The sequence below is a fragment of the Triturus cristatus genome, chromosome 10 (genome assembly GCF_964204655.1).
Source record: "Triturus cristatus chromosome 10, aTriCri1.1, whole genome shotgun sequence".
Taxonomy (NCBI): domain Eukaryota; kingdom Metazoa; phylum Chordata; class Amphibia; order Caudata; family Salamandridae; genus Triturus; species Triturus cristatus.
The window spans coordinates 400,416,227-400,437,732 of NC_140593.1; the positions used below are offsets into that span (position 1 = coordinate 400,416,227).

Consider the following 21,506-nt stretch of genomic DNA (forward strand, 5'->3'; position numbering starts at 1 on the left):
ATGAACTACTAACTAACGAACACAATCAATATTAGTTATACACTCTTTTATTTTAAACAACAGTTCTTTATTGTTTAAATGTACAAGCTTTTCTATTCAAATATTATTGGAAACATAAGTAGGAAGCTCATGACATTTAGGAACAAAATGTTGCATAGTGAAGTAATACATTCTGTTAAATGAACAATTCTACAGTTCCACAACACTAAGCATCATTCTAAGGTCCCACTTTTAAATCACGTTGTGCACATTTCATCAATATTGAGTTTCTTCTTTTAATTAGCAAAAACTGCTGTCAGGGTTCATCTGCAGCTGGCATAAATAACAATGATTGCCTACTGCAATATCTCAAAGGTGTATCAGTTTAACTTTGTTTTACACTATTTTCAGCACATTTAACACACTATAGTAATTTTCTGGTTTAAATTTAGACTCTATTATAAACCATCATCCTATTTTGGTTTCAAACGTGAGTTCTGCTAAAAAGGCACTCTTGTCATCAATTGAATCTTTTTCTCTTTCTTTTTAAACTTTGAAATTTCAATGATTTTTTATATTATCATTCATGATGTGGTTCTGTGTTAAACTCTTTCAAATCTCTTGTTCATTTCTCTTTCTCTTTTCTTGTGTAAGTGATTAATTTTTACGTTCTAATTTTAGACTCCATTAAATAGAACACACCACACATTTTATATCATCAGGTAAAGGAAAGTTTTGTTCCATTTAGAGTATACAAGTAGCATAATCGATGTTTTATTTACATTATGCATTGGTTTTATTACATCACCTATAGACATGTTACATGACTAATAGGAAATTAACTTATCGCAGGTGTGACAGCAAAACCAGCAATGCGTCAATGAATCGCCGACTTGGTTACGAGTCCGAAACATGAGGGCATTCTGCGCAGAGTTGGCACGTTCCTCCTGTATCCATAGCTACCATTGTACCCGAAGATAGGATTCATTGATACAAAACTGTGTCCCTTTAAATTTTCTGAGGAGTGACCTGACAAAAAGAAAAGATGATATTATAAGCTGTGTCCATAATTTCTATTGCTGTAGTAATTGCAGCCTAGGAGTGTTGTGCAAATAGACAAGGCCTCAGAGTGCATGTTGTTTATTGACTGTGTTTTAAACAATGCTTTTAATATGAGGTGGAAGGTTTCATCAGCATTGCTTGTTTGTTCTGTTTCCATGCCACTAAATGACCATGAGTGCATTGTTTTCGTTCTAAAAAGCCTGTCATTCGTGCATCTCACCCTTGGAATAATACGACTCTGGCTGACTCTAAATTGCCCAGTGTTTCCTGACCCAAAATTATAAGGTTTGTAAAAAGAAACTGATAATTTCAGATCCGGAAACACCGGTCCATGTTTTACCGGGTGCAAACTCAAACCCCGAGCATCAGCTGGTGGCAACAGGAAAGGAAGGCCTGTGGGGAGAGGCACAGCCCCGCCCAAGCTTGACCCCTGCAACACCTCAGGGAGATGACAATGCTACCCCACACTGGTCCTACCATGCCCTGCCATGCTGCGGCTTTCCAGCCCCTTACAGCCACCCTACCTCCTCCATCCCACCAGCAGAGACGCCTGGTGCAAGTCCACACCTACCCTAAGACTCTTCATTCAGACTAGAAAGGTACTTTTTCCTGAAAAGATAGCTGGAATTGCGTTGGAAAGTCCAAAGTTATTCCTTGCACTTTAAAACCTAAAATGATCATTATGATCATTGCTGTGAAATATTTATGTATTGATGTGGCATCAACGTTTAGACCTGGTGTATGACACAGTGTTATCTATTATTTTGCTTTTTTTGCTTTTCAATTTTTGTTATATAATACACATACATGTACGAGTTTTTGGTCAGTAGACTTTTCATTATTCTGTTAAAGTGTGATTCATACTTTGCTTCCATCCTCCAAATTATACAGCATGGGGTAATGGGTCAGCACTCTTTAGTTATTGACTCCCCTCTATCTAAGTGACAGCAATTTTTCCTTTGAGGAATATACACGTCCACCACAGAACTAATAGACTTCGGCACCTGGGTTGATGGAACAATGTGCTTTATTTCTCAATACAATTTTTCTTTACCTTCAAAACATTTTTTTACTTTTCCAGTGGCCCTGCAACTCAACAGACACTGCTACTGTGCCCTCACTGCCACTTGCAGTGTGCTCATGCTTTGCAGGCACTGTAATTTGCCACCATCTTGAAATGGACATTTTCATTATTTATTAATCAAAAAGTATTTGATAGACTATTCAGAGATATCTGCCCTTGCATGAGCAGACTAAAACCATTAAAAGATGAAAGCTCGTGAATGAGCATGCATGTATGCAAACGCAAAGGTAGCCATGGCATTGCAAGATGGCTACCCCTGTGTTCACATGCATGTGCATGCATATGCACCCATCTTTGAATGGATTTTGTCATAAAGTATAACAAAAACAATTCCAAGGTTGCTGCCCGTGCATCTGCATGCAGCCACCTGCAATCTTGGAAGGTATTTGGCACCTTTGATCAATCTTTGCCATCCAACATAGCCATCACATTGTTTCTAAAGGATTCAGCCATCTTAGAATGGCAAAGTATTATATAATTTGAATAATAAAGCTTGCCAAACTCAAGCATTAGCAAAGCTTATAACTCTGTGGCTGGATATTAAAGACCAAATATATTGGCTTTTCCAATGTTTTCCCACCTTAGTGTGGTTGGTATGCAATTTGTCATTCTCATGGTCTGACTTAGACAACTAAATGATGTTGTGGGCTGTCAGTGAAAGATTCTTCAGCTCAGAGTGATGCTGGAACTTTCAAAAACATTAAATAGAATAGCGAATAAGTGACACCCTTGATGCACTTTGCAACTTGAAACACTTGGGATAGGTCTTCTATGCTCATCTGATGACTTCTCTTTTGAAAGAAGGACATGAAGAAATGTAAAGCATGACCCGACACACCATTCTTGGTAGTAAGGCTGTCGAGCTGTATGACGGGCTTCCTCCTATAAAAGTCGATGGATACCATGAGCGATTTTGCACATAAATTTCATTTTGCTTCTGAATGTGATAACACAAACCGACTTAATTTTCAATTGTGGTGATTCTGCACCTATAATTGATATTGCACCTAAATACATTTTTGTGTTCCTGAACATGTTCCCTACTCTAGTTGATGTTTACTAAAATGTATTTTGCACTTCTGTATGCTGCCAACCAAGCGTGAAGCTATACTGATGCTCTATCACATCTAATGTAACATCTTACTTTTACGTAGTGACTCTGTGAATAGAATGATTAATTACCTTGATTTGATATCACACTTCTGCTTACTTTGAATCAAGAGTGATTTTCGACCTAAATGTGTTCTTGCGCGTAAATGGGATTTTTGCTCCTAAATGTGTTCTCCAACTAAAAGTATATTCATGCTCAAGGGTGAAATTACATCTACCCACCAATATGCATCTATAGACCCATTCCCAAGTGTACATCATTTATCCTCACCCAATTACATATCTGTGCACCCACATTTGCACATTCAAACATTAACTCATAACTATTCATTTGTCTACCCACACCTGCATCCATTAACCTATTCAGCCACACCCATCCATCTACCACTATATAAAACCACACTCATCCAATGATCTACTCATACTTCTATACAGCCACACAGTCGCACAGTCAGCAAAACCCTCATCCATACAGCTAACCAACATCAATCCACCTTTGGGTGCCCATTAGTACATTGGCTGACTCCATGTGTGAGTGTATGGGTATTGTCTGTGTGTATGTGTATTTGCACATGGGTGTGGTCTGTGTGAATATGGACCCCTCTATTCTGTTTGCACATTCAAATGTATAGTACAACAACATGCAGCCATTTCAACCAAGAACATATGCCTCTAAAACAATCCAGAACTATTGGAGTTGCCAGTACTTGTTAACTGCAGTTATTCAAGTAAAACATAAATAAATAAAAGTTATTTTCTTTCATTTACCTGCCCCTATTCTGTTCCTGGTTTGTAAGTAGAGCGCAGCTGCGCCTTTTAGCTGAAAGTAATCTGCAAGTTTCCCATAGATTGATGTTCCTCCCATTGCCTGCCAAAAGAAAAAATATATGTTCCTTTTGTTTGTACACCAATAATATAATGATGTATATAGGTTTTAGGAAACATAGCAGTTTAGAAAATCAATTTAATAAAGCCTCACAGCTGGCACTGACTTTGGTTGAGAGTGCTGTCAATGGAAAGGCAAACTATGGGTTAAGGTGACGTTAGAAGATCTTCGCTTACTTTCACTGAAAAGTAATGTTATAGTTAGGTTTAAAAACATTTAAAAAGCAAAAAAAAGCACTGACATTTAACAGTTAAAATTTAGTGACCCAACTATAACCTCCACCTCCGTCATACGCTGCTTATGGCCTTACATATTACATCACCCACAACGTTAAATAACATCAGCAAATTGCATTGAAGTGAGGTTGAAACTGTCCAATCTATAAGTATGATAACCTAATGTCCGCCACAGATTAATGAAAATGTTATGATTAGATTTTATATTAGAGGTAAACACTAATAGTTAACCATTTAGTTTTACAAATGAACCGTTATGGGGCAACATACTGGGTGAACCTCCTAAAATGATTTATAAAAAAAGTTAGCATATTTTTTAGCAAAGTTAATTTTCAAGCAATCCTCCTTACAGAATTTATATATGTTAGGACACAGGAAGAACATGTGCAAATATAAACCATTATTGGTATCACACTTCCACCAAGTATTCTGACTAGCAAATTTAAATAAAAGCAAATGAACTGCAGTGTAATATAGTCTATTGTAAAAAAGAACAAAGTATGAGTCAAACTTGCAGAATGGGCAGTAGGGTGTATTTTAGCCCAAACTTTATCCCACATCTGCGTAGATCAAGTAAAGTGAAGATAAGCTTCCCATTTCATCTCAGTTGCAGATTTACTCCTTTTGATACCTGATAAACCAATCAAACGATATAGCCCTAGAGTGTATAGTGTTAGAAAAGGGATTGAGGAACGTAACTTGGGTAATAATGTTAGGAGAGACAATGGCAGATCCAGCAAAATTAAAATGTTATATGGGAATATAAATGTTAATTAAATATTGTTTAGGAATATCATACTTAGCAGATAGCTGAGTAAAGGTAATTAGTACACCACCATTTAGTAATTGTGAAACAGTAAACACTCCTTTATCTGTTCTTTTTCTTTCCGGAATAAGGTTCTTTAATTCTTTGTTATTCATTTATTGTACCAAATAGGAGTATTATAAAACTGCTCAAGAGAAGACAATTTATGACTCATGTACAGTGCAGTGTGTGGGACTGTTTGCTGAATTAACAATATAGGGGACTAGATGTAAATATAATATTTTTATTACAAAATGGCCTTATGATATTTAATGAAATCCAGAAAAGTGACACCACCATTATTCTTTGGTTATCTTAATTTCGCTAATAAAATGCTGGCATGTTTTCCATTCCATAGAAGTTTGGAAAGCAATCTATCTATTTTAAGAAAAAAATGCTTAGAGGGTTTTATTGGTAACACCATAAAGGTATATACTACAGTAGAGATAATTGTCAACTTAACTTTATCCAATTGACCCCAACAAGATAAGTACAAGGGGGACCAATTATGCAAAGGATGACTAACTAACTTAGATCTATTCCAAGACAGACCAGCTTTAGCGAATGGTTCACTATCACAAAATGTATTAACTACAAAACATCTCATTAAGCAACATCACGTTTTTACTCCAACAGATTGAAGAAATTCCTGGTCTACCTTTGCTCACAAGCTCCGCACTGCATGGTGCATGACACACATAGCATATGGATGTCTCGTGCTCAAGCCACCTTAGGTTCCTATAACCTACTGACCTGGAATGTACGGTGACTAGGAGCGGTACATAAGCGCCACAGAGTGCATGCCTACCTCCTTAGGAGGAAGGCGCAGATAGTCTTCCTTCAAGAGTCGCACCTGATGGAGGCAGAGGCAATGAAAACTCGGAAAAAATGGAGGGGCCGAGTATTCACCACTAATTATTCGGCCTTTGCTAGAGGGGTGACCATTTGGGTACGCCATGGGGTCCCGTTTGTAGAAGTGGACCGGCGTACGGATGAGCAAGGGAGATATATACTCGTAAAGGGCACCTTAGACGGCCTACCCATAGTCCTCGGCAGTATATATGCGCCGAATTTCGATAAGGACAAATTTTTTTGTGACCTGGGCAGCGCCTTGACGGGTTGGGACACCATCCCCTGGATGCTCGGCGGGGACTGTATTGCCATCCTAGACATAGAGTTGGATAGATCACACCCTCCATTGCATGGGGCTGGGACACATAGGCAGAGTGAGTTAATGATTACTTGGATACAGGGTGGGGGCTCAGGGATGCATGGTGCATGCTACATCCTACACATAAGGAATACTCCTTTTACTCCCCAGTTCATCAGCTGCATACCAGGCTCAATAGATTCCTTTGTTCACACACAATAACCACACACATATACACTGCGTCATATTTAGCCAAAACTTTCTCTGATCATAATCCTCTGGAACTTACGCTGACATGGGGTAGGGTCCCAACTCCTGTGCCGACATGGAAATTGTGGCCACAGCTCCTAGAAGACACCCCTTTTCAGACTCTATTGTCGACCAACATTAGTAATTATTTCACTGACAACTGGAACACAGCTTCCTCCAACCTAGTGGACTGGGACGCATTTAAAGTGGTGGTGCGGGGATTCGCCATTGGTGACACTGTAGGGGCGAGGCAAGAAGCGCATCAGAGACTTATGGATACAGAGGCCCTAATGACGGAGCTAGAACCAGCTGCAGTAACTGACGTAGACAAACGTGCAGCTCTACAAGAGGCTCGAATTAAGCACGCGGATACTCTGGAAACCATTAGGCTTATAGATTATCGGGCATACACACACCTGAAACACACGGACGCTGATAAATCAGGTACACTTCTAGTTAGGCTACTGGAGGATAGTCCGGAGGCGGCACCTATCACCTGCATACACTCGCCATTGAATTGTCTGGTGCATTCACAAATAGAAATCAATGACTCATTCTGTGACTATCTCAGCACCCTATATGCGGCATCAATACATGTGAATGTCCACATGATGGATGTCTTTCTAGATGGTCTACAGTTCCCTATGATTTCGGAGGCTTCACGCAAAGACCTCTCGGGACCCCTTACCCAACACGAAATACGAACCGCCATTAAAAGTCTTAACCGTAATAAAACCCCAGGCCTGGATGGTCTGCCAATTGAATTTTATGTTACATACTCAGACATCTTAGTCCCTAAATTTGAAGAATTGTACAGGACGGCATGGGACACTGGTAAATTGCCACAATCCACTATGCAAGCTCTAGTAGTGTCACTCCCCAAACCGGGACGGGACAGCACTGAGATGTCCAACTACAGGCCGCTGTCTTTACTGGCTACCGAACATAAAATTCTAAGTAGGGCTCTTGCCAATCGTCTGGTTCCTGCCCTCCCCCCCCTTATCCATCGTGATCAATGCGGGTTCCTTCCAGCACGTAGCACCTCACTCAATACTAGGAGACTACATCACATAATGAGGGCCGCCCCCATGGAGTATACTAGGGCAGGATGTCTGGCATTAGACTTACGGCAGGCCTTTGATTCTATAACATGGGGTTACGTGTTTGCTGCCCTGCAGCGTTTTGGCCTCCCCCCGGACTTCCTGAAATGGGTGCTCCTGCTTTACGTTGAACCCACTGCAAGGGCACGCACTGGCGGCTACATTTCTCAAGAATACAATATCCATAGAGGTACTAGACAGGGGTATCTGCTCTCCCGCCTCCTGTTCGTACTTGCATTGGAGCCTCTGGAGATAGCCTTGAGTCGGTCATCTGCCGCTCTGGGAATACCAATACAGGACTCCGCACATCTTATTTCAATATATGCAGACGACATCCTAATATATTTACGAGACCTAGAGGGCGGGGTAGGACCCCTCCCTGATATCTTCTCCACCTTTGAGGCCATATCAGGATTAGCTATTAATGCAGGAAAATCCCACGCTTTCTATTTCCAGGAGGGACCACGCCCGGACACGATCCAATTCGGCACTTATCAGCTATCTGTCGCGCAGGATACATTTAAATATCTGGGTATCCAGGTGTACAGGGATCAGTCAGACCTCCTGGAGGGCAATTTAATTAAATCTATTGCTTCACTTCATTCCAGCATCTCCTTCTGGACATCATTGCCGTTGTCAGTGATGGGGTGGATAGCCATATCCAAAATGGTGATGCTGCCTCGTCTTTTATACTTTTTTGTTAATTTACCCCTGATGGTGCCACTGTCCATCTTTCGAACTCTAGACACACACCTGTCGGAACTTCTCTGGGGAGGAGGTAGATGTCGGGTCAGCCTCAAGAAGCTACAACTAGCACCGAATAAGGGAGGGCTGGGTGTCCCTGATTTCCGGGCCTATTACTATGCATCCCAACTTCAATGGCTGTCTTATTGGACGGCAGGCAGGAATCTACAGGAAATAGGCTACGATACTCTGGACCTGGAACGAGGTACCTTACATAATATGCTGTTACCAAAAATACCCATACCGTTGGGCGGACCCCCACTGTTGACAACGGCATTACGGTGCTGGAAAAAGGCCCTCCAGTACACCTCGGCCACAACCACTTACGGGTGTAATATTCCATTACTGGGAAGGCCAATCCTGGGTTGTAAACTCACGATGAATAGACTGCGAGATTGGATAGATGCGGGAGTTGCAGAAGTGGGTTCTTTCTTTGAAGATGGTGTCCTCTTAGATCACGCCATATTTCTGAGGAATACCGGTGCACCGGACCGGCTTTACTTGTTACATGCCACGGTAGCGCATTATATCAGGACGACATGGGCACCTCAGCGTAGTGAACCCCCACAACACGACTTAGTGCACCTGCTCTATTACATGGGGATGGGGGTCACCTAGTTAGATGGTTATATACAGGCATTCGAGCACAAGCTTCCACTACCCTCACGGACCTTCGCACAAAATGGGCAGAATATGCAGACATAGTGATTACAGACAAAGCCTGGGACAACATTTTGGAGCAAAAGGGTTTCCCGCAATGCCAAATTAAAAATTCATACAAACAATGGTTCTTCACAGGTCATATTTGACCCCGAAAAAAATACAGTGCATGTTCCCAGAGGTCCAAAATTGCTGTCTGAGATGCAGAGCGGAAGAGGCTGGCTTTGTTCATATGCTGTGGGCCTGCCCGCATCTTCGAGACTACTGGGGACAGATCCAGAATATACTGGGGGAAATCACACACCTCATAATAACAGACAACATACTGGTTTGCGAAAACGTACTAGGACCCGGAAGGTTAACCTACACTTCCTGGACCTGGCGGTTATACTGGCTATTAGAGCAATCACAATGCGATGGAAGTCCCCGAGGGGCCCCCCAGTGTTGGCATGGCGAGAAGAGGTGATTAGATGGGGCTGTGCTGAAGGTGCGGCGCTCAGATGGGAGGAGGCACGAGGGCTCCGGAAACATCCCATCTCCATGGAATGGACCGCTATGTTGGAGGAACTCGCACAATTAGAAATCCCGCATACATTCGCGAACCCTCACCAGGGATCACTTTAAACACACGATGTGTGGTTAGCACTGGCTAGAGCGACCTACACGGAATAGTCCATCGTGCGCCGGTAGTATAGGTTGATGACGAATGGTAAATTACGAGCATGTGATAGGATAGAGGGCAGAAAGTAGGAGGACCAGGAAGGGGAGGGGGTGGGGGGAGGGGCTAGTTAATGTAGTTTAGGGCTGCAAAGATCAGACACGTGATACGTTTCCTTTGAGGTACTAATAATCCTTCGGGATGAATCCCCATGTTCTCTTTTATCTAAGCTATTTAATTTTGTGTTATGTAACGCTGGAAATACAGAATTGAAGCTCATAGAGTTAATGATAGTTGAAGGGGTGATAAAGATCAACAAAAATGAAAATGCCATAATTGTATTGGAATGTTGTATTGTACCCTACATGACGGCTCAATAAAGTTTGTTAAAAAAAAAAACCAGATTGAAGAAAATCTGAAGTTTTTAAAAAAAAAAGCTAGCAGAGAAAATCCAGGCTTTTTTAGAAATAATTTTTAAAAATCGCTTACGATGTGAACTTAATATTTTGATTCTTGTTTGTGAATCCTGAAACAAGTTTCAGAATTTTTAAGTGGAACCAAAAATGGTTCTCAAGCAAGGATAAAAAGTGAAGCAAATGGGGGAAACCCTGTTTGAGACCTATTTGCAAAGAAAAATGAGAAGAATTCACACCATTAGCTACAAGAGATGATTTATAAGAGGTATGCATCACGGAAACTAATTCTAGAAGTGTGGGCCCTATGCCATGCCATTACAAAGCTTTCATGAGAAAAAGACAACTTACTCTAGGAAAGGCCTTTTCTGCATCAAGTGGATGTGCTGCAAATGGGGTTTTTAACCCTAGAGGCTTTATTCATGATATTTTAAAAATTTCTAGAGTTGTCAGCTGTATTACGCCCCTTGACAGATCCAGTTTGTTCAGAAATTTTTCGTCTGGCAATAAAAGAGTCAAACATAGGACTACTATAAAAGGTATAGGTATAGTTTTGAAAAGGATCTATTTCTTTTTGGGTATGAGAAATCACATTACCTCTGTGAAATAATACATAGATTTATTTAATAAGGAAACATTTTACAGTGTGAATAACTTGAGTATTAAACTTTGTGAGAATTGTAAATAAAATTCAACAGTTGAATCTTCTGTACTGGTATCCTTACTAATTGGACATTTAAAAAAAGCCTTAAACAGCTCTTCTATTTTGAAAATATCATCTAATTAGGACAGATCAGTAGTATCTGGTCTCTCCATGTTTAAATTAGTAAAAATAGGCCTGTGTGGATTCTTCTAATGGAGTAGTTTCAAGAGTATTACATGTTTATAACATTCAGCAAAACACAAAATAACATCTGTATCCCAAAGACTTTTGTACCAGTTTTATCATCAACTACAAACTTAACTATGGATTTTCTTTTTTAAACTTTAAGGTTTGGCAATAAAGAGCTAGATCTGTGTTTCCACCATAATACCTCACGCTATGTTTAAGCAAGTAGCTGGCAGCTTTTGCAGCAGATCACTTGTTAAAATGTATTTTGCCATTTACCTATTCCCCTAAATCAGCCATATGATTTTGGGATGTATAGTATGTATATTCAAGTCCTTTTATTATAATAAGAATGACCAGCAAATTGAGTTTAGTTGCTTTTTTTTCTAATGGAAGACATCACTAATTGTATACCCTCTTGAAGCAGCCTTAAAAGCATCCCAGACAAAGGGAAATGTAGTTGCTTCTTGTTAATTGATGTCAAAATATTTTTTAACAAACTTTTCAGAACCAGTTTTAAAGAATTAGTGAGTCAGTAAAGATGGATATGACAGCTATAAGCTTTTCATACTAGATGGTATGCAGCAAGGTACACTTAGACACAGTTTTCGATAACATTTGAAGTACTAGTGGGTGTAATCTTTCACAACAAGCAAAATATGAAGTATATCTATGTATTCACTCACATTATGTAAATGTCATGGTATTTCTAATTGGTATCAAGGTGCATAAGGAATGTAATAGCTCTGTGAACATTAAGAAGAATAGTAACTTATTAAACCGTGAGTTATTTTGTTTAAAAGTAGAGTTTGGTTATTCTTTACCTTAATGAGATGCGCCTGTTAAATACCTCATGTCACATAGAATTTCATATTAGCCAATGATATAGCATGCAATAACAGGTCCTATGGACAATCCTCTATAGTATGTAAAAGCAGCCTATACATATTCTTGCGATGCGCGGAATGGTGTACACCATTTTAACAATGCTTACATTCATACTGAGACTTGGAACGTCTAGCACACTGATAGATTACACATTGTACAACCACGTATAATGTCTCTGAATTTTAACTCATTTTATGGAAATAAATATCTGCACTTTATAAAACTCCAGACTACATAAACTCTGTCTATAGCACTACATGACAACTATTTAATGTCAGCATGTACACAAACATTTTCAGGTGAATGATTCATTGTAAGGAGAAGCATTTTTCTCACATATTTTGGGTAACATGACTTTGAATTAAACCACAACCTATTTGAATTGTTCATCTGCAACTCACACTATTTGACTTCAGTCTCCACCTTGTTTTAATGAAGTACTTCTTGCACCTAAAACTTCACTGGAAGCTGTGCACCCTATAATTTTACTACACTAAATGAGACTTGTCTCCAGTACTTCTGTTTGCATTTTGTATAAGCACAAATGTACAGTCAACTTATGCTGTATATTTTTGTGGACCCTTGACTTCCTATTTTGTTTTTTAAAACGATCTAGCAGTTTATTGAGTAATTTGAGAAGTAGGTTGTATGCTAGCATCAGTGATGTGATCAGTGATGTCATCAATGATTTCATTTAGCCTGTTATGACTGATGTAATATGTAAGGTTACAAAAGTGTACGGTGAGGGTGCAAGTCATAGTTAGCTCAGTAACTATAAGTGATGAATTTCAGTGTTTCTTTTGGTTTTTAATCATTAGTTTTGATATTATTACACTACCTAACTATAATATCACCTAAAACATTGTTTTTATAGTGGCCCGAGCCATTTCAATTAATCACCCTCCAATGGGCAGCTCAAATGAGCCCACATGGAATTCAAGCCCATCGGAGGGCTTGAAATGCCGCAACAACAGACTACATGTCCCACAATTCCATGTGGGCTCATTTGAGCTGCCCATTGGAGGGTAATTAATTGAAATGGACGGACATGTGGACTGCATTTGCCACACCTCTGAAGAAGTGCGGAAGCACTGAAACGCGTCAGGCGTTAAGAAGATTAGCTGACAATAATGCTGTTGTTACGTTCGGCATGCTGACCCTGCTTTTACCCGGGAAAATGATGGTTGTCGGAGTGCGTTTTCAACCGGAGGGTAAACCTGGAGCGTTCATGTTTTGCGGCAGCCCAGCTGCAGAAAATGCACCACCCAGCGATCATGGGGGCCATGGGGTCCATATCCAATGGAGTTTCATTGTGGGGACTTCCATAGGGATTAATAAGCGGGACCCGCATGTCGAGGCCCATCGGAGGGCTTGAAATGCCGCAACAACAGACTACATGTCCCACAATTCCATGTGGGCTCATTTGAGCTGCCCATTGGAGGGTGATTAATTGAAATGGACAGACATGTGGACTGCATTTGCCACGCCTCTGAAGAAGTGCGGAAGCACTGAAACGCGTCAGGCGTTAAGAAGATTAGCTGACAATAATGCTGTTGTTACGTTTACCAGGGAAAATGATGGTTGTCGGAGTGCGTTTTCAACCGGAGGGTAAACCTGGAGCGTTCATATATATATATATATCCAAAAGAACAAGGTTGCCCAAAGAAAAGCCATTGAGGATGGGACAATGCTATCCGAAACGCATCTGGCATGATAAGAGATCTGGATGGTTTGTTCCCACATTGACAGCCCGTTGCTTTGAGTAAAATTTCATGGAAAAAACACCTACTTGTGAGGCTCTTCCTTTGGGGCAACCTTGTTCTTTTGAATATACATATATTACCAACAAACAAAGTCCAAAAGGTAATCACGTACTCTCGGACGCACTATGAGTTGTATATTTCAGGATTTAAGCAGTTTCTCCGTAACGCGTTTCAGCTGTCTAACAACCTTGCTCACACGTGCTCCTTTCTGGGAAGGAGTGATATGGGCATAGAGCAGGCTTGAGCTGCACCCGCGACGATAGGCGTCGCCGAGCGATAGCGGCCTTGGAAACTCCAGCACGCAGTATTGCTAACACTGCGCGTTCTCTTCTGAGGCGAACAAATCTAACCAAGGTTCTCCCCACTGATAAAAGAGACCTTGCGCCACCTCCGACTGGAGATGCCATTCATGATCCGCTAGGCATAGACAGCTGAGTTCATCCTCCCTGGCGTTTCGAGAACCTGCCAGGTGTTGAACCACCAGGGTTATGCCCTACCGTTCCAGCCATGTCCAGAGACGCATGGCCTCCCAACAAAGGGTCCACGACTCCACCCCGCCCTGCTTGCTGCAGTGCCACATGGTGGTGGTGTTGTCCATGAACACCTGCACTAACTTCCCCTTGACAGAGGGAAGAATGCCTTCAATGCCAATTGAATCTTTAGAAGCTCCAACAATTTGATGTGGAGCCCCGACTGTGCCGGAGTCCAGTGTCCCTTGATTTCCACCTCTCCCAGATGGCCACCCCATCCCAGAAGTGATGCATCTGTCACGACTGTGAGCTCTGGTAGGGGAAGGGAGAGGGGTCTGCCATTGACCCAATTGCGGTTCATTAACCACCACTGCAGATCTCTCGCAGTTCCCTCCCAGATCTGGACCATATTGGTGAGATTTCCTTGATGCTGTGCCCACTGGAACTTCAGGTCCCACTGCAGAGCCTGCATACGCCACCTGGCCTATTTTACCAACAGGATGCAGGAGGTCATGAGGTCCAACAGCCTCAGGGTCAGTCTCACTGAAATCCAGGATAGAGGCTGAAACATCGGAATCATAACCTGAATATCGTGGACTCGCTGCTCGGGAGGATAGGCCCGAAGCTGCACTGTATCCAGAACAGCTCCAACGAAAGGGAGCATCTCAGAAGGGAGTCAGGTGTGACTTTGGCATGTTTATAGCGAACGCCAGCAAATGCAGGAGGTCTACCATAGTCTGAAGGTGGGAGACGACAGCCTGGGACGAGGATGCCTTCAACTGCCAGTCATCAAGGTAGGGGAAGTCTGACACCCCTAATCTGCGCAGATGAGTTGAGACCACCGCCATCATCTTGGTGAACACCCGAGAGGCACTGGTTCAGCCAATGGGGAGCACGGTAAACTGAAAGTGCTTGCAGCCCACCTTGAACCGCAAGTAACGCCTGTGGCCCAGCAGGATGGGGATGTGAAAACACTCATCCTGCGGGTCCAACTCTACCATCCAGTATTCTTGGTCTAGGGCAGACAGGACCTGAGCTAGAGTGAGCATCTTGAACTTCTCCTTCTTGAGAAGAGATCTACGTCCAAAGATCTAAAATGGGCCGCAACCCTTTGTTCTTCTTCAGAATCAGAAAGTAGCGGGAATAACAGCCACTGCCTACTTCTGAAACTGGGACCCTTTCTATAGCTATCATGGCCAGGAGAACTGGAACTTCCTCCTGGAGCAATTTTAGATGATCCTCAGCCAACCGTTCCTGATTTAGAAGAATGGGATGAGGAAAGGAAAGGAAAGGCAGAGAATAGGGCTCCTGAATGATCTGCAAGACCTACTTGTCCAATGTTATGGACCTCCCGTGGGGGAGATGATGATGGATTCTACCGCCAACTGGAGTGTTGTGATCTTGCAGATTCAGGCTAGGAGTGCTTGGGGGCTGCTGCTGCCAAGGGCAGGCAGGCCGACGACTTCTGATTTCCATTCCTAGGTTGGAATGAACCTCGTCCACCTCCCCGCACAGATTAGGAAGCCTGCATAGGACGGTGGCTGGAATAGAGCTGATGCAGCTGAAAATTCCTTACGTTGCCACGAAAGGGGCAAAAGGTAGACAGCCAAGGAACTGTCCGTAGCTTGAGAGTCCTTGAACCTCATTGGGGCCTTTTCCCTAAAAAGACGGGTTCCATCGAAGGGCATGTCCATCAAATGGGCCTGGACATCTCCCGAAAAGCCAGGTGTCCTAAGCCAGGCGTGGTGCCTCAAGGCCACTGTCATGGAAATCGATCTTCCCAGCGAACTCGTCGTATCAAAGCCACACCGTATGGTGGATTTTGCTGCATCTCTCCCGTCCTTAACTGCTTGATAGAGCATAGCCCGGGCCTCCTCCAGGATTTGTGGCAGCACATGCGCAACTGTCTCCCAAAGGGAGTGGCAGAAACATCCTAATAAGCATACAGTATTTACCAACCGCAGTGCCAGGCCTAAGGAAGGAAACATCTCCTTTCCAAATGAATCTAGCCTCTTGGATTCCCTATCCAGAGGGGGGGAAGGGACAAAGCCTTGAGATGTAGAGGCCTGCACTACTAAACTTTCAGGGGTGGTGAGTTGGCTGAAGAACTTTGCGTCGCCTGGTTCTGGGCAATGGAGGCTTTCAATTGTTCTAGTCACAGGAGCCCCTGTGCTCGGCTTGACAACGTGCCTAGAAAGACATCAGTTAATGCTACGTTAAAGGGCGAAAGGGATTCCGAGGTGGAAGACTCAGGTTGAAGCACTTGAAGCATAGGATGCCCCCTCCTCCGTAGCCACAGTTGGCAGGGAAAGCATGCAAATATCTAGAGAAGTGGCCAGTCCACTGGCTACCCCAAGTTCCCCACACCAGTCCAACTGCCCTGCAGAGTCATCCTGGTGCTCCAAAGGGTCCATAGACCCCTCCCATTAGTCTCCAGAGCCTAACACATACTGAAAGTGCTCAGACGACAACATAGACCCCCTGGGTTCAATCAGCGCCGGAATCCGCGTTGAGCGACATTGATCCGACTCTGTGTCATTGGGGATAACGATGCGGTTGGTGCTGCCGGCAGGCACTGGCAGAACCGAAGGCACCCACTTCGGGTCTGACGCCGGGTGTCAACCTGGATCTGGGATCGGAGCCACAAGGCCCTGCTGTGGCTGGAGCCGATGGCGTTGAACCCGATAGGGGCCCTTCTGACTCTGTGGGGCCCAAGGGCTCATCAGAGGGGTCGGCCCGCTCAAATACATGGCGAATGGCCTCGTAAAATTCTTTAATTTGACCAGGGTCGCTCCAACTCCCAGAAAGGGAGGGAGGCACAAAGTGGATCCTGGATCCTGCTCTGCAGAACCGTGACTAGGGCATCGGTGCTCCTCCTTACCTCTTTCGTTGACAGACGACAGCCGTGGTAAAGCTGAAGTCCGCTTGGACTTCGTCTTCTTCTTGTGCCTCTTCCCCGAGACCTCGAGTGGAACAAAGATGACTTTGGGCTCCGGCAGTGGTCCTGTGACCTCCTCTTCTTCGATCGGGACCGGGATCTCAGAGGAGTCTCACTGGACGGTGTTGACTGCCGAGCTGCAAGGAGCTTCATAGTCTGCTCCCGCAAGGCCTTCAGAGCCGCAGCCTGGCAGTCCAAGCACGAATTTGAATCATGATCGTTCTCAACATACCAAAGGCAGATGAGGGGGGGGGGGTTGGTAACCAACATCATGCTGTGACAGGCACCGTATGGCTTCAACCCTGTCTTCCTTGAAGACATCCTCGCACACAAAGGAATTTATTTTTTAATTCAACAAAAAGTCAAGAAAAAGCCTATCAAAAAGCAAAAGATGGGTAGCTTTTCCTTGATCGGCGCTTATCTGGTGCGGAAAGAAAAGAGCTGATGTTCGTGTGCCTTGGTGGCACCTATATAGGTTACCGCAACATCATAACTGATGCTATTGATGCCAACAACGTCACCCGGAGCTGAACAAAGCCACCCGACGGCACGTGCAAGGGGTATTGCTCAGCAAAAGTTTCCAGATCCAGCCTGACGCCTGGGAAATTCAAAGGTAAGGAATCTGCACGTAGACGTCTCTATCAGATATATGCTTATAATACTGGAAGATATTTATCAAAGTGTATCTAGACTTAATTTTCAGTAGCCGCTTTACCTCTATTGGTTGTAAACTTTGTAGAATACTTAAACTCCTAATGGGTTGTGGGTGTGGATGAAGACAGTGCGCAGCAGATACTTGCTGAGATTCCTATCTCGTTGATTGCCCACAAGAGGTCAGCTTCTGTAAAAGCTTTGGTACACGGCAAAGTTTATACATAGTGGGTAATTACTCTCTAAGGGACCTTGGGTTCTCTGTGGAAGTGTTCTGGACAGGAATAACACTGTTCACAGTAGGTACTTTCCTAAACATTTCTGGTTCATTATCCACACGATGTCAGCTATCCACGAAGGGTTTGGTAAAGGGCAAAGACTGTGCACAGTAGGGGCATGGCCACATATTGGGGCTTGGGTGTGTGGAGGGCTGGATTCTCCATGAACAGTTATTCATGTGGTGTAGATAATGTGCAGCAGGGTCTTGCCCACCGGTGTCTGTCTGATTGCCCACTTGAGATCTGATACCCATAAAGTGTTTGGTAAAAGGCGCAGGCTGTTCGTAGGATGAGATTGGTTCACCTAAGGGGGCTTGAGTGTCTGAAAAGTGATTTAAGCTTTAATTATGCTCCATTTAGTGCTTACTTTCATAACTGGAATGCTGTACTGGTATACAGAGTAATGTATCTAGTACAAGAATAGAATAGGAGGATAACACACTGTACTACCTCTAGTAAAAACTCAATAACACAAAGGTATAGTGAGTAGTTGATGTAGAAGTGGTTATATTTCCCTATCCTATCTCATATACCTAGGGGCAAAGAAAAAGCAAAGTCATTATATATTTGAATGAGGTACCTCACGCATGTAAGGTGGCATGATCCATCTTTGGCCACCCCATACCACCCTGGATAGAAAGTTCTACTAAAGCGGACTCAACCTCAAATTATGAAAGAGTACTTTAGATGTGCTAATTACCTGGATATGGCTGGGATCCTGTTAAAATGAAAAAGCAAAAAAAAAACTTAATATGGAAATGCTTGAGGGTGCAATGACCCTAACTTCCTTTGAATGTCCCAACATGTGTCTACCCTCACAAGTGCCATATAAAAATGGCCAGGGTCCTTCTTCAGCGCTATCAAAGGATCACAATTTTTGAGTATAAGTGAATAAATGACACCAGGTGAGACATGAAATTCCTGTCTTCCCTGAACTTTTCATCTAACTTAGGATACAAATACAGCAATATATTTGTTAGTCATCATCATGCTCAAATGGTAGCAATCTGGCAAACAAAAGTCTTGTATCAACACTCGTGATGAGCAAGTGGCACTACAAACAACACAAACAATCGACATGTGTATCAAATGTCAAAATGTGGCAAATCTATGCAGTTCTATGAATTTCATTTATGACTTACCCTGCTAAGCGAAGTCCTTCACTTCATGGTCTGGTAGGGGGGGCGGTCAGCTCTTGTAGTCAAACACTTCATTATATAGAGTATAATGTCATCAGTCTTTGATTAGTGACTGATCATATCATCTTTTAATGTGTGGACCTAATAATAGGGTACCAGTTATTTTGTTTTTAAATATATAGCTTGCAAACTCTATCTCTATCTGTAACAGGAATTGTCCCACTAGTCTCAAGAATGTCCTATAAATAGGAAGTCTATAGAACTGAGAATTTGGTAATGTTTTTTAATTAAGTAATCAGCATGGTAATATGCCATGGCCACTCCAATTTGTTAAATGTCAGATGCGAAGGATGGTCAGTGATACCCTACATCTGGTATCCCTGTTACTCACATCATCAGGGAAGTGAGCCAGGTCTTGTACCTTAGTTCCCCATTCGGCCAGCCGAAATCGCCTCGCTGATGCCGATTCTCCCCTATTTTAGGAGAGGCGGCCATCATGCATGGACGTGGTCGTCATCTATCTTATGACTGGTGTCATGATGTCACGCAGTGCTCTACTTCTCAGGTGAGAAAACCTCCATAGTGTGGTATGCAGAGTGACCCACAACATGTGTTCACATGATATTCCTCATATTGGGAGTGAGCCCCTGGGAAATATAGTTCCCACTGCATTCATATGTCTGTAGGAACCTATTGCCTACTTAAACCCCATCAAAAGACAAGGATCAAGGTCATTACTTAATATAGATTGTGTCACAGGGTCAGTGTTCTCTGCACCAATACCATCACACTGGGAATATATTATCGTAACAGGTTATACACATAATTTCCTATCACATCCGTCCTTAGCTGGATCTCTCCCCTTAGCTGAAAGTGGATCTTATTATTCCTAAGTGACTTTTTAAATGAATCATTTAAATAGACCGGCGGGACATCCGTCCATTCAGGGAAATCTCCCCATAGCTAAGGATAGACATTCTTATTTGAGGGTATTAAGCCATAGATAACTTACTTAAATTATTGACCAGGAGGACATCCTTGTTTTTCTCTTTTTAATTTTAATTCGGCCTTACCTATACAGCAAGTCTCTTTTTAAATTCTTTTCTGAGTGCAGGCAAGGGCGTTCCCTCTCAATTTCTTATGTATGCCTAGTGAACTTCCCCTACATTATCTCAACATTAAGACCGAGTGTATTTGGCCTCGACACCTCTGGGCACATGTTTGCGCGGAATAAATCCTTTTAACATAACATAACATAACATATTTGATTTGAGCTTGTACACCCACAGTTGTTTGGATGTGAAAAGGGTTGTTGGCTTATCAGCCTAGTATGGTTTTAGTTTCTCAATGACATACCAATCAATGTTGTCTTCATTATGCTCCCTTGGAGGTAATGTCTTGTTAGTCTTATGTTGTCTTTTTTGCATCTCAACTTGCTCCTGTGCTCGCTTTTTTCAATCCATCAGCCCTATGTACATTAATGAACACGAACATTTTAACATGTTAATCACATTGTGAAATTGCAAATCGTTAGGCTGCTCAGCTGCCTTCGAGTCTGGAGTCCCAAATCCAGAGCCCTGCATTTTTTGGTGAAACCAAACACACAGCACTGCCCCCACTACCCACCCCCTCGAAAGAGTAGTGCCCTTTAGCTGGTGGTATGTTCCATAGCGTAGCTATTTTCTCCTCAGTTGCGGGCCGCTTCAGGTGTATGTGGACCAATATATCACAAAGACTTTATCCCCTCCTGAAAGAGAACATGGGTCTCTCCACCATAAGTCCTCCTGAAGTCAGGATGCTTCAATGTTTGTTGATTGATTTTATTTAATTTGTTCAAGCTGGGACAGTATGTGGTACCAGAGATTGGTCTTGTAACTGGCTGTCTTATTTGGGCTGTTGATGTTGCCCTCTCTCTTCTTAATTTTTCTCTCAGGGTAGGATTTGATAGGGAGTCAATTACCCTCCTACATCAAGTACTCACCATCCCTTTGTGGTGTTGATATTGAGTAATTTGAACAGCAGTAGGTTGGATTATGTCTTTAGTGATGTTATCAAACATGTAAGTTGAGATGTTATCTGTATTGTCATCAATTCTGTCATTGAACATGTCATGAGTGTTTTAATATGCAAGGTCATAAGCACTGCATGGCAGGGTCACAAGTTTTAGTTAGCTTTGTAAACTATAACTGGTGAATTTTGTTTTAAAATTATAGTTTTTGTATTAAACACAACAAGACGATGGACGGAGTGCTGAAACCTTTCAACAGCTTACCCCCAGCCAAAAGATCTGGGTTAAATCCATCATTCTTTTGCTCACCACACCATCCCAGTTAGGACCCAGCCATATGCATATCAGTCTTGACCCTGCTCCTCATGGAAACAGTCCAGCCTGAACTGCCAGGCCAGGTCCTCCT

At 42.7% G+C, this 21,506-nt stretch overlaps 1 protein-coding gene across 1 annotated transcript in view; it reads right to left on the minus strand.

Annotated features, from left to right (window-relative positions):
* Positions 1-510: 510 nt before the first annotated feature.
* LOC146789513 (sperm microtubule associated protein 1-like) overlaps positions 511-21,506 on the minus strand; it is a 52,240-nt gene continuing 31,244 nt past the window's right edge. Inside the window, exons 2-3 of the mRNA XM_085630103.1 lie at positions 4,004-4,103; positions 511-1,008 (exon numbers count right to left, since the gene is read on the minus strand). Coding sequence (XP_085486229.1) covers positions 857-1,008; positions 4,004-4,103 — 252 coding nt within the window. The 3' untranslated portion in view covers positions 511-856. The remainder of the gene's footprint in view (positions 1,009-4,003; positions 4,104-21,506) is intronic.